The following is a 13,785-nucleotide window of genomic DNA, read 5'->3' as shown; positions in this document are numbered from 1 at the left end:
TAAATTTATATATTTGAAAAAAATGTCCAAGAAACTGAACAAGTACAATTGCAGAAATATATTCAAAATTTAAATATAAGGGTTGTCATTGTACATTTAAAAAAATAAGAGTCTTCACTTTAGGAACCATATTATTTTGATAATTTTTGCAAATATATACGAAAATCAAACATTACTATATTGAGAAATAGGCATGAGGGTTTTTACTGTAAATGTGGTAAAATATATGGATGAATTTTATTTTACTATGTACTTTTTGAGAATCTTATTGCTGTACAATTTTTTACAATAAGGGTGATCGATTTCAAGCCAGTATTTTTTTAAGATTTTTCTATATTTGTACAAATATATTGGTAAATTGAACACAAGGGTTATTATTGTACAATTTCTAGTATCAAGTGTAATCGTTTCTAAAGTATCATAAACGCTATATGTAAAATTAATGTTTTTCAGTTTCAGTCAACTAAAGGGTTGTCACTGTACATTTAAAAAAATAAGATTCGCTTTAGGGACATTATAATCTATGTATGTACTTTTGATTAATTTTGCAAATGTATACGAAGATCAAACATCAGGGTTGCCATTGTACAATGCTCCTTGCATGAAATTTTTGTACATTTTGAATTAGGAAATCAAATATGAGTATTATAACTGTACAATTTTGAAAGATAAAATTACTTGCATATCAAAAATGTACAGTTATGAAAAAAACATTAAAATTAATGTTTCGAATTGTACTTTTTCAGTTTTTTAGGAAATATAACGTGTATGCAGCGAAGTATATTAAAAAAAGGGATTGTCATTGTATGACATTACAGGGGTTATTACTGTACAATTTTTAGAATCAAGTGTAATCGTTTCTAAAGTATCATAAACGCTATATGTAAAATTAATTTTTTTCAGTGTCTCAATCAACTAAAGGGTTGCCATTGTACAATTTTTAAGACCAATGTTTAAAATATACCTTGCATATTGTACTTGCTCGGTTTCTTTGACATTTTTTGCAAATACCAAAACTAAGATAGTTTAATACTGATGAGGGTTGTTACTGTACATTTCAAATAGCAAAACGAATTTTTTTGACGTTAAAAGGATCATTAAAACAGAAGATTTTCAATTGTACTCTTTGTTTTTCTTGGTCTTAGTATAAATGTACAAAAATACTATAAAAAATAGTACATTTAAAAAAGACTTCAACAGTATGTATTTGCTTTAAAAAAATCATAAAATACATGTAATTATAGATTGTACTTTTTAACTATTTTAATTTTTGAAATTTTAAGAAAATGAAACATGGTTGTCGTTGTATAATTTATATGACCAATGTTTTTTCAACTGTATATTGTAGTTGAATTTTCTTAATTTCTAATATGATAGCCAAACAAAAGGGTGGTCACTGTACATTTAAAAAATAACAGTCTTAGTTTTAGGGACATTATAATCTATGTATGTACTTTTGAAAATATATACGAAGATCAAACATCAGGGTTTCCATTGTACAATGCTCCTTGGATGAAATTTATGTACACTTTAAATTAGGAAATCAAATATGAGTATTATAACTGTACAATTTTAAAAAATAAAATTACTTGCATATCAAAAATGTACAGTTATGAAAAAACATCAAAATTAATGTTTCGTATTGTACTTTTTCAGTTTTTTTAGGAAGTATAACGTGTATGCAGAGAAGTATATTAAAAAAAGGGATTGTCATTGTATGACATTACAGGGGTTATTACTGTACAATTTTTAGAATCAAGTGTAATCGTTTCTAAAGTATCATAAACGCTATATGTAAATTAATTTTTTTCAGCATCTCAGTCAACTAAAGGGTTGCCATTGTACAATTTTTAAGACCAATGTTTAAAATATACCTTGCAAATTGTACTTGCTCGGTTTCTTCGACGTTTTTTGCAAATACCAAAACTAATATATTTTAATATTGATGAGGGTTGTTACTGTACATTTCAAATAGCAAAACGAATTTTTTTGACGTTAAAAGGATCATTAAATCAGAATATTTTCAATTGTACTCTTCGTTTTTCTTGGCCTTAGTATAGATGTACAAAAATACTATAAAAAATAGTACATTTAAAAAAGACTTCAACAGTATGTATTTGCTTTAAAAAAATCATAAAATACATGTAATTATAGATTGTACTTTTTAACTATTTTAATTTTTGAAATTTTAAGAAAATGAAACATGGTTGTCGTTGTATAATTTATATGACCAATGTTTTTTCAACTGTATATTGTAGTTGAATTTTCTTAATTTCTAATATGATAGTTAAACAAAAGGGTTGTCACTGTACATTTAAAAAATAACAGTCTTTGTTTTAGGGACATTATAATCTATGTATGTACTTTTGAAAATATATACGAAGATCAAACATCAGGGTTTCCATTGTACAATGCTCCTTGGATGAAATTTATGTACACTTTAAATTAGGAAATCAAATATGAGTATTATAACTGTACAATTTTAAAAAATAAAATTACTTGCATATCAAAAATGTACAGTTATGAAAAAACTTCAAAATTAATGTTTCGAATTGTACTTTTTAAGTTTTTTAGGAAGTATAACGTGTATGCAGAGAAGTATATTAAAAAAAGGGATTGTCATTGTATGACATTACAGGGGTTATTACTGTACAATTTTTAGAATCAAGTGTAATCGTTTCTAAAGTATCATAAACGCTATATGTAAAATTAATTTTTTTCAGTGTCTCAGTCAACTAAAGGGTTGCCATTGTACAATTTTTAAGACCAATGTTTAAAATATACCTTGCATATTGTACTTGCTCGGTTTCTTTGACATTTTTTGCAAATACCAAAACTAAGATAGTTTAATACTGATGAGGGTTGTTACTGTACATTTCAAATAGCAAAACGAATTTTTTTTACGTTAAAAGGATCATTAAATCAGAATATTTTCAATTGTACTCTTTGTTTTTCTTGGCCTTAATATAGATGTACAAAAATACTATAAAAAATAGTACATTTAAAAAATACTTCAACAGTATTTGCTTTTAAAGAATCATAAAATAACTATTTTAATTTTTGAAATTTTAAGAAAATGAAACATGGTTGTCGTTGTATAATTTATATGACCAATGTTTTTTCAACTGTATATTGTAGTTGAATTTTCTTAATTTCTAATATGATAGTTAAACAAAAGGGTTGTCACTGTACATTTAAAAAATAACAGTCTTTGTTTTAGGGACATTATAATCTATGTATGTACTTTTGAAAATATATACGAAGATCAAACATCAGGGTTTCCATTGTACAATGCTCCTTGGATGAAATTTATGTACACTTTAAATTAGGAAATCAAATATGAGTATTATAACTGTACAATTTTAAAAAATAAAATTACTTGCATATCAAAAATGTACAGTTATGAAAAAACTTCAAAATTAATGTTTCGAATTGTACTTTTTAAGTTTTTTAGGAAGTATAACGTGTATGCAGAGAAGTATATTAAAAAAAGGGATTGTCATTGTATGACATTACAGGGGTTATTACTGTACAATTTTTAGAATCAAGTGTAATCGTTTCTAAAGTATCATAAACGCTATATGTAAAATTAATTTTTTTCAGTGTCTCAGTCAACTAAAGGGTTGCCATTGTACAATTTTTAAGACCAATGTTTAAAATATACCTTGCATATTGTACTTGCTCGGTTTCTTTGACATTTTTTGCAAATACCAAAACTAAGATAGTTTAATACTGATGAGGGTTGTTACTGTACATTTCAAATAGCAAAACGAATTTTTTTGACGTTAAAAGGATCATTAAATCAGAATATTTTCAATTGTACTCTTCGTTTTTCTTGGCCTTAGTATAGATGTACAAAAATACTATAAAAAATAGTACATTTAAAAAAGACTTCAACAGTATGTATTTGCTTTAAAAAAATCATAAAATACATGTAATTATAGATTGTACTTTTTAACTATTTTAATTTTTGAAATTTTAAGAAAATGAAACATGGTTGTCGTTGTATAATTTATATGACCAATGTTTTTTCAACTGTATATTGTAGTTGAATTTTCTTAATTTCTAATATGATAGTTAAACAAAAGGGTTGTCACTGTACATTTAAAAAATAACAGTCTTTGTTTTAGGGACATTATAATCTATGTATGTACTTTTGAAAATATATACGAAGATCAAACATCAGGGTTTCCATTGTACAATGCTCCTTGGATGAAATTTATGTACACTTTAAATTAGGAAATCAAATATGAGTATTATAACTGTACAATTTTAAAAAATAAAATTACTTGCATATCAAAAATGTACAGTTATGAAAAAACTTCAAAATTAATGTTTCGAATTGTACTTTTTAAGTTTTTTAGGAAGTATAACGTGTATGCAGAGAAGTATATTAAAAAAAGGGATTGTCATTGTATGACATTACAGGGGTTATTACTGTACAATTTTTAGAATCAAGTGTAATCGTTTCTAAAGTATCATAAACGCTATATGTAAAATTAATTTTTTTCAGTGTCTCAGTCAACTAAAGGGTTGCCATTGTACAATTTTTAAGACCAATGTTTAAAATATACCTTGCATATTGTACTTGCTCGGTTTCTTTGACATTTTTTGCAAATACCAAAACTAAGATAGTTTAATACTGATGAGGGTTGTTACTGTACATTTCAAATAGCAAAACGAATTTTTTTTACGTTAAAAGGATCATTAAATCAGAATATTTTCAATTGTACTCTTTGTTTTTCTTGGCCTTAATATAGATGTACAAAAATACTATAAAAAATAGTACATTTAAAAAATACTTCAACAGTATTTGCTTTTAAAGAATCATAAAATAACTATTTTAATTTTTGAAATTTTAAGAAAATGAAACATGGTTGTCGTTGTATAATTTATATGACCAATGTTTTTTCAACTGTATATTGTAGTTGAATTTTCTTAATTTCTAATATGATAGTTAAACAAAAGGGTTGTCACTGTACATTTAAAAAATAACAGTCTTTGTTTTAGGGACATTATAATCTATGTATGTACTTTTGAAAATATATACGAAGATCAAACATCAGGGTTTCCATTGTACAATGCTCCTTGGATGAAATTTATGTACACTTTAAATTAGGAAATCAAATATGAGTATTATAACTGTACAATTTTAAAAAATAAAATTACTTGCATATCAAAAATGTACAGTTATGAAAAAACTTCAAAATTAATGTTTCGAATTGTACTTTTTAAGTTTTTTAGGAAGTATAACGTGTATGCAGAGAAGTATATTAAAAAAAGGGATTGTCATTGTATGACATTACAGGGGTTATTACTGTACAATTTTTAGAATCAAGTGTAATCGTTTCTAAAGTATCATAAACGCTATATGTAAAATTAATTTTTTTCAGTGTCTCAGTCAACTAAAGGGTTGCCATTGTACAATTTTTAAGACCAATGTTTAAAATATACCTTGCATATTGTACTTGCTCGGTTTCTTTGACATTTTTTGCAAATACCAAAACTAAGATAGTTTAATACTGATGAGGGTTGTTACTGTACATTTCAAATAGCAAAACGAATTTTTTTTACGTTAAAAGGATCATTAAATCAGAATATTTTCAATTGTACTCTTTGTTTTTCTTGGCCTTAATATAGATGTACAAAAATACTATAAAAAATAGTACATTTAAAAAATACTTCAACAGTATTTGCTTTTAAAGAATCATAAAATAACTATTTTAATTTTTGAAATTTTAAGAAAATGAAACATGGTTGTCGTTGTATAATTTATATGACCAATGTTTTTTCAACTGTATATTGTAGTTGAATTTTCTTAATTTCTAATATGATAGTTAAACAAAAGGGTTGTCACTGTACATTTAAAAAATAACAGTCTTTGTTTTAGGGACATTATAATCTATGTATGTACTTTTGAAAATATATACGAAGATCAAACATCAGGGTTTCCATTGTACAATGCTCCTTGGATGAAATTTATGTACACTTTAAATTAGGAAATCAAATATGAGTATTATAACTGTACAATTTTAAAAAATAAAATTACTTGCATATCAAAAATGTACAGTTATGAAAAAACTTCAAAATTAATGTTTCGAATTGTACTTTTTCAGTTTTTTAGGAAATATAACGTGTATGCAGCGAAGTATATTAAAAAAAGGGGTTGTCATTGTATGACATTTCAAGGGTGTAAAAAAATTAAAATGTACATTAGTGAAATAGCTTAGAGAAATTTGAAAACAGGGTTACTGTATAATTTTTAAGACTAAAGATACTTGCGCATAAAAGTTGTACACTAATAAAGGGTTACATAAAATTAATACTCCTTGGTCATTTTAACGTAGGACGGTTGTTATTAAATAAAATATATATGCCGGATTATTATAGCCAACTTCAACCCGTTCTACATACGAACGAATCATACCAAAAAGTTTTGAAAATTTGGTCTGTTATTGTACCTTATTCTCTAATCGATTTTGACTCTTCGGTTTCAAAATTTATGGGTTACTATGTAAGCAATTATCGAAATGACGTCCGTTCCGGCTGAAAAATATGAACTTATAGTAGTTGTTTTCGATCAAGATAAATCCCCAAATATGGGGTTAATGACTTAGAAAGGGTCCAATAAATAAATAATTTTCGGTTAAGGCATCTTAGCACCTATTCGCTATAAATTCTTTTACAACTTTACTACCGTTTAACAAACCATTAAAGGAAATTTTTCTGAAACCCACACGATTTTCTAAGTTATTTTTTTTAATTATTATTAATTCAGAATTAAAGTCGATCGTGACAATGAAATTTCCTGCTGGATATTTAAATTTTTAAAACGTTTGATAAGTGACAGAAGTATAGTTAAGAGAAATAGACAAACGTGAAAACAATGGAACGAGAGAGATAAACTGATCTGTCGACCTGTTGACGTGCTTAATAATAGGTTTTAAATGTTTCGTTGAAATGTTTCTATTAAGTTTTGAGAAGTTTATTTAATTTGACCGAGGGCGTGTATAAACTAATTGGAAATAAGTTTGTATTTTTATAAATGTACAGTGACAACCTCTCTTTGTACATACTTGCAATGACCAAGAAACTGAAAAAGTATGTACAATAAATATTCTAATTTAAACATGATTCACTTTTAAAGTTTGATCCTTAAGTGTGGATCAAAGAATCCTAGGTACTATCGACGTATCTAGAAATATCACGGTTTGAATTGTACCTCACGTCAGTATTGCTAACTGATCAAGTGTTGCTGCATAATAACTTATAGAAAAAGAGAACACTGTACATTTTAGAGCACATCATTCATCTTTTTTTTGAAGATACAGTTGAAACTTGAGATCAAATTAATTCATATACTTCTTCCAGGCAGTTGTTTAAAGGTGAAAATATGAAGTTGTATAAAACAAATTTTTAGTAAGAACTCAATTATTTTTAAAAAATTCTGTGCAGTTTGCGGCTAGTTATAGTGAAAGGATGAAGCTAGATGCCAGTATACTCGGCTTCATCCAACTAGTTGAGAAACAAAAAATATGGCTCAGAAGATGACCTATTTTTGTAACTTTGAAACTTTGAGGTCAAAAAAAAATATAAGATAATTTTTTTGGAAAAAATTAATAGCATTTTCGCAATGTACGGGTCGAAATCTATAAGAAAATAAATTTTCAAGAAGATTTAAAAACAAAAATTTTTTCCCTGAAAAAAATGCATACAGGTCGTTAAAATTTTCAAAGTTCGAAGAAAAAAAAATCTCTCAAATCTTTTTGAAAATGTGTTTTCTTATAGATTTCGACCCGTACATTACAAAAATGCTATTTATTTTTTCCAAAAAAATTATCTTATATTTTTTTTTTGACCTCAAAGTCAATTTTTTTTTTTAAATAGTGAAAACTAGTCCTACTCTGATAGCCATAACTCAGCTGCATCGCTGACTTTGGCAATGCGGTTTGCGGCTAGTTATAGTGAAAGGATGAAGCTATATGCCAGTATACTCGGCTTCATCCAACTAGTTGAGAAACAAAAAATATGGCTATCAGAAGAGGACCTATTTATGTAACTTTGAAACTTTGAGGTCAAAAAAAAAATAAGATAATTTTTTTTGGAAAAAATGAATAGCATTTTCGTAATGTACGGGTCGAAATCTATAAGAAAATAAATTTTCAAGAAGATTTAAAAACAAAAATTTTTTCCCTGAAAAAAATGCATACATTTGGTCGTTAAAATTTTCAAAGTTCGAAGAAAAAAAAATCTCTCAAATCTTTTTGAAAATGTGTTTTCTTATAGATTTCGACCCGTACATTATAAAAATGCTATTTATTTTTTCCAAAAAAATTATCTTATTTTTTTTTTTGACCTCAAAGTCAATTTTTTTTTTTTAAATAGTGAAAACTAGTCCTACTCTGATAGCCATAACTCAGCTGCATCGCTGACTTCGGTAATGCGGTTTGCGGCTAGTTATAGTGAAAGGATAAAGCTATATGCCCGTATACTCGGCTTCATTCAACTAGTTGAGAAACAAAAAATATGGCTATCAGAAGATGACCTATTTTTGTAACTTTGAAACTTTGAGGTCAAAAAAAAAATATAAGATAATTTTTTTGGAAAAAATGAATAGCATTTTCGTAATGTACGGGTCGAAATCTATAAGAAAATGAATTTTCAAGAGGATTTAAAAACAAAAATTTTTTCCCTGAAAAGAATGCATACATTTATTTGGTCGTCAAAATTTTTAAAGTTCGAAAAAAAAAATCTCTCAAATCTTTTTGAAAATTTGTTTTCTTATAGATTTCGACCCGTACATTACAAAATTGCTATTCATTTTTTCCAAAAAAATTATCTTATATATTTTTTTTGACCTCAAAGTCAAAAAAAAATTTTTTTTAACTGGTGAAAACTAGTCCCACTCTGATAGCCATAACTCAGCTGCATCGCTGACTTCGGCAATGCGGTTTGCGGCTAGTTATAGGGAAAGGATGAAGCTATATGCCAGTATGCTCAGCTTCATACAACTAGTTGAAAAACAAAAAATATGGCTATCAGAAGATGACCTATTTATGTAACTTTGAAACTTTGAGGTCAAAAAAAAAATAAGATAATTTTGGCCGTCAAAATTTTTAAAGTTCGAAAAAAAAATCTCTCAAATCTTTTTCAAAATTTATCTTCTTATAGATTTCGACCCGTACATTACGAAAATGCTATTCATTTTTTCCAAAAAAATGATCTTATATTTTTTTTTGACCTCAAAGTCAATTTTTTTTTTTTAAATAGTGAAAACTAGTCCCACTCTGATAGCCATAACTCAGCTGCATCGATGACTTCGGCAATGCGGTTTACGGCTAGTTATAGTGAAAGGATGAGGCTATAGGCCAGTATACTCGGCTTCATCCAACTAGTTGAGAAACAAAAAATATGGCTATCAGAAGACGACTTATTTTTGTAACTTTGAAACTAGGTCGTCAAAATTTTTAAAGTTCGAAGAAAAAAAATCTCTCAAATCTTTTTGAAAATGTGTTTTCTTATAGATTTCGACCCGTACATTACGAAAATGCTATTCATTTTTTCCAAAAAAAATTATCTTATATTTTTTTTTGACCTCAAAGTCAATATTTTTTTTTAAAATAGTGAAAACTAGTCCTACTTTGATAGCCATTACTCAGCTGCATCGCTGACTTCGGCAATGCGGTTTACGGCTAGTTATAGTGAAAGGATGAAGCTAGATGCCAGTATACTCGGCTTCATCCAACTAGTTGAGAAACAAAAAATATGGCTATCAGAAGATGACCTATTTTTGTAACTTTGAAACTTTGAGGTCAAAAAAAAAATATAAGATAATTTTTTTGGAAAAATTTAATAGCATTTTCGCAATGTACGGGTCGAAACCTATAAGAAAACAAATTTTTAAGAAAATTTAAAAACAAAATTTTTTTTCCCTGAAAAAAATGCATACTTGGTCGTCAAAATTTTCAAAATTCGAAGAAAAAAAAATCTCTCAAATCTTTTTGAAAATTTGTTGCCTTATAGATTTCGACCCGTACATTACAAAATTGCTATTCATTTTTTCCAAAAAAATTATCTTATATTTTTTTTTTGACCTCAAAGTCAAAAAATTTTTTTTTTTAACTGGTGAAAACTAGTCCCACTCTGATAGCCATAACTCAGCTGCATCGCTGACTTCGGCAATGCGGTTTACGGCTAGTTATAGGGAAAGGATGAAGCTATATACCAGTATGGTCAGCTTCATCCAACTAGTTGAGAAACAAAAAATATGGCTATCAGAAGATCACCTATTTTTGTAACTTTGAAACTAGGTCGTTAAAATTTTCAAAGTTCGAAGAAAAAAAATCTCTCAAATCTTCTTGAAAATTTGTTTTCTTACAGATTTCGACCCGTACATTACGAAAATGCTATTAATTTTTTCCAAAAAAATTTTCTTATTTTTTTTTTTTGACCTCAAAGTCAAAAAATTTTTTTTTTAACTGGTGAAAACTAGTTCCACTCTGATAGCCATAACTCAGCTGCATCGCTGATTTCGGCAATGCGGTTTGCGGCTAGTTATAGTGAAAGGATAAAGCTAGATGCCAGTATACTCGGCTTCATCCAACTAGTTTAGAAACAAAAAATATGGCCATCAGAAGATGACCTATTTTTCTAACTTTGAAACTTTGAGGTCAAAAAAAAAATATAAGATAATTTTTTTGGAAAAAATTAATAGCATTTTCGCAATGTACGGGTCGAAACCTATAAGAAAACAAATTTTTAGGAAAATTTAAAAACAAAAATTTTTTTCCCTGAAAAAAATGCATACTTGGTCGTCAAAATTTTCAAAATTCGAAGAAAAAAAAAATCTCTCAAATCTTTTTGAAAATTTGTTGCCTTATAGATTTCGACCCGTACATTACAAAATTGCTATTCATTTTTTCCAAAAAAATTATCTTATATTTTTTTTTTGACCTCAAAGTCAAAAATTTTTTTTTTTAACTGGTGAAAACTAGTCCCACTCTGATAGCCATAACTCAGCTGCATCGCTGATTTCGGCAATGCGGTTTGCGGCTAGTTATAGTGAAAGGATAAAGCTAGATGCCAGTATGCTCAGCTTCATCCAACTAGTTGAGAAACAAAAAATATGGCTATCAGAAGATGACTTATTTTTGTAACTTTGAAACTAGGTCGTCAACATTTTTAAAGTTCGAAGAAAAAAAATCTTTCAAATCTTTTTGAAAATTTGTTTTCTTATAGATTTCGACCCGTACATTACGAAAATGCTATTCATTTTTTTCCAAAAAAATTATCTTATATTTTTTTTTGACCTCAAAGTCAATATTTTTTTTTAAAATAGTGAAAACTAGTCCTACTTTGATAGCCATAACTCAGCTGCATCGCTGACTTCGGCAATGCGGTTTACGGCTAGTTATAGTGAAAGGATGAAGGTATATGCCAGTATACTCGGCTTCATCCAACTAGTTGAGAAACAAAAAATATGGCTATCAGAAAATGACCTATTTTTGTAACTTTGAAACTAGGTCGTCAAAATTTTTAAAGTTCGAAGAAAAAAAATCTCTCAAATCTTTTTGAAAATGTGTTTTCTTATAGATTTCGACCCGTACATTACGAAAATGCTGTTAATTTTTTCCAAAAAAATTATCTTATATTTTTTTTTGACCTCAAAGTCAAAAAAAAAAAATTTTTTTAACTGGTGAAAATTAGTCCCACTCTGATAGCCATAACTCAGCTGCATCGCTGACTTCGGCAATGCGGTTTGCGGCTAGTTATAGTGAGAGGATGAAGCTATATGCCAGTATACTCGGCTTCATCCAACTAGTTGAGAAACAAAAAATATGGCTATCAGAAGATGACTTATTTTTGTAACTTTGAAACTAGGTCGTCAACATTTTTAAAGTTCGAAGAAAAAAAATCTCTCAAATCTTTTTGAAAATTTGTTTTCTTATAGATTTCGACCCGTACATTACGAAAATGCTATTCATTTTTTCCAAAAAAAATTATCTTATATTTTTTTTTGGCCTCAAAGTCAATTTTTTTTTTTTTTAATAGTGAAAACTAGTCCTACTCTGATAGCAATAACTCAGCTGCATCGCTGACTTCGGCAATGTGGTTTGCGGCTAGTTATAGTGAAAGGATAAAGCTAGATGCCAGTATACTCGGCTTCATCCAACTAGTTTAGAAACAAAAAATATGGCTATCAGAAGATGACCTATTTTTGTAACTTTGAAACTTTGAGGTCAAAAAAAAAATATAAGATAATTTTTTTGGAAAAAATTAATAGCATTTTCGCAATGTACGGGCCGAAACCTATAAGAAAACAAATTTTTAAGAAAATTTAAAAACAAATTTTTTTTTCCCTGAAAAAAATGCATACTTGGTCGTCAAAATTTTCAAAATTCGAAGAAAAAAAAAATCTCTCAAATCTTTTTGAAAATTTGTTGCCTTATAGATTTCGACCCGTACATTACAAAATTGCTATTCATTTTTTCCAAAAAAATTATCTTATATTTTTTTTTTGACCTCAAAGTCAAAATTTTTTTTTTTTAATGGTGAAAACTAGTCTCACTCTGATAGCCATAACTCAGCTGCATCGCTGACTTCGGCAATGCGGTTTGCGGCTAGTTATAGTGAAAGGATCAAGCTAGATGCCAGTATACTCGGCTTTATCCAACTAGTTGAGAAACAAAAAATATGGCCATCAGAAGATTACCTATTTCTGTAACTTTGAGGTAAAAAAAAATATAAGCTCCTATTAATATCCCATCTTGAATACCTCTAATTTTTTACTAGCCCATTTATAACCCGGATTATCGGTCTTAGTTTCAAATAATTCATAAAAATTTACATTACTTAGTGAAGTAGCTAAAAAACTGGCTTTAAACCTTTATGAAAGTTATTCGATAATCTCTCAAAAAAGAATAACAACGATTATTTTATCTTAAGAACCCGGACTAGTAAATCAGCAAACTGGCCTACAATAATAAAATTACATTTTAAATCTCAATATCGATGATTTTTTTTGTAATAGTCATAATGACATAACAAAGGCATTAAAAACCTGAAGAATTCATTTTTAAACTAACCATAATCCGTTGCATATCTAGACCCACTAGCAATCAAAGTATCAAAAAATATCAAAGTTAATTTTAACCTTAGCCCATGGACTAATGGGTCAGCAAACTAGAAAGGAGCTAAGACACAGTGCCTCAGAGAGAGAGGGAAAACATTTTGGGCAGATTCTTGTAGTATAGGTGCCAACAACCAATTAAAGCTCTAATATGCAATTATAACTCTACTGGGACTATAAGTAACTTTTTATGTAAATACTGTGCGATTTAATGGCTTTTATGCGGTTTTTCTTATAAATATCTGACTTACTTCTGCATTATAATAGCGATGAGTGTTCGTTAGATCAATGACTGTCTTCAGATTGGGTTGTTGCTCTAGCAGCTTCTCAGGAGTAAACCTGCAACAAAAAAGATAGCAAAATGTTTTGGCCTTTTTTTTGGTCATCATTAATCTTACCATGGGCATAAATTATGATTTTCAGATAACAGAAATTAACGAGTCGTTTCTATGCATTAATTCCCCAATAATTTAATAAATAAAACAACAACAAAAAAATCGAAAATCAATCTACTTAAAACCGTGTAAGATTAAGATAAAATATACGAGTCCCGCTATCTGAATCAGATAATCTAGATAAAAACATAATAAAACGTTGGTCGGTTTTATGTCGTAATAAAAAGTCAATTTTAGTTGAAAAACTGCGCGATTAAAGAG

At 28.0% G+C, this 13,785-nt stretch overlaps 1 protein-coding gene across 2 annotated transcripts in view; it reads right to left on the bottom strand.

Moving 5' to 3' along the window:
- LOC126734694 (RNA/RNP complex-1-interacting phosphatase) overlaps positions 1-13,785 on the bottom strand; it is a 115,089-nt gene that overhangs the window by 48,058 nt on the left and 53,246 nt on the right. For both annotated transcript variants that reach the window (XM_050438403.1, XM_050438404.1), the window contains one exon: positions 13,381-13,468. In XM_050438403.1, the coding sequence (XP_050294360.1) occupies positions 13,381-13,468 (88 nt within the window). The remainder of the gene's footprint in view (positions 1-13,380; positions 13,469-13,785) is intronic.

The sequence above is a fragment of the Anthonomus grandis genome, chromosome 3 (genome assembly GCF_022605725.1).
Source record: "Anthonomus grandis grandis chromosome 3, icAntGran1.3, whole genome shotgun sequence".
NCBI lineage: Eukaryota > Metazoa > Arthropoda > Insecta > Coleoptera > Curculionidae > Anthonomus > Anthonomus grandis.
This window is presented reverse-complemented; position numbering and strand designations above follow the sequence as displayed.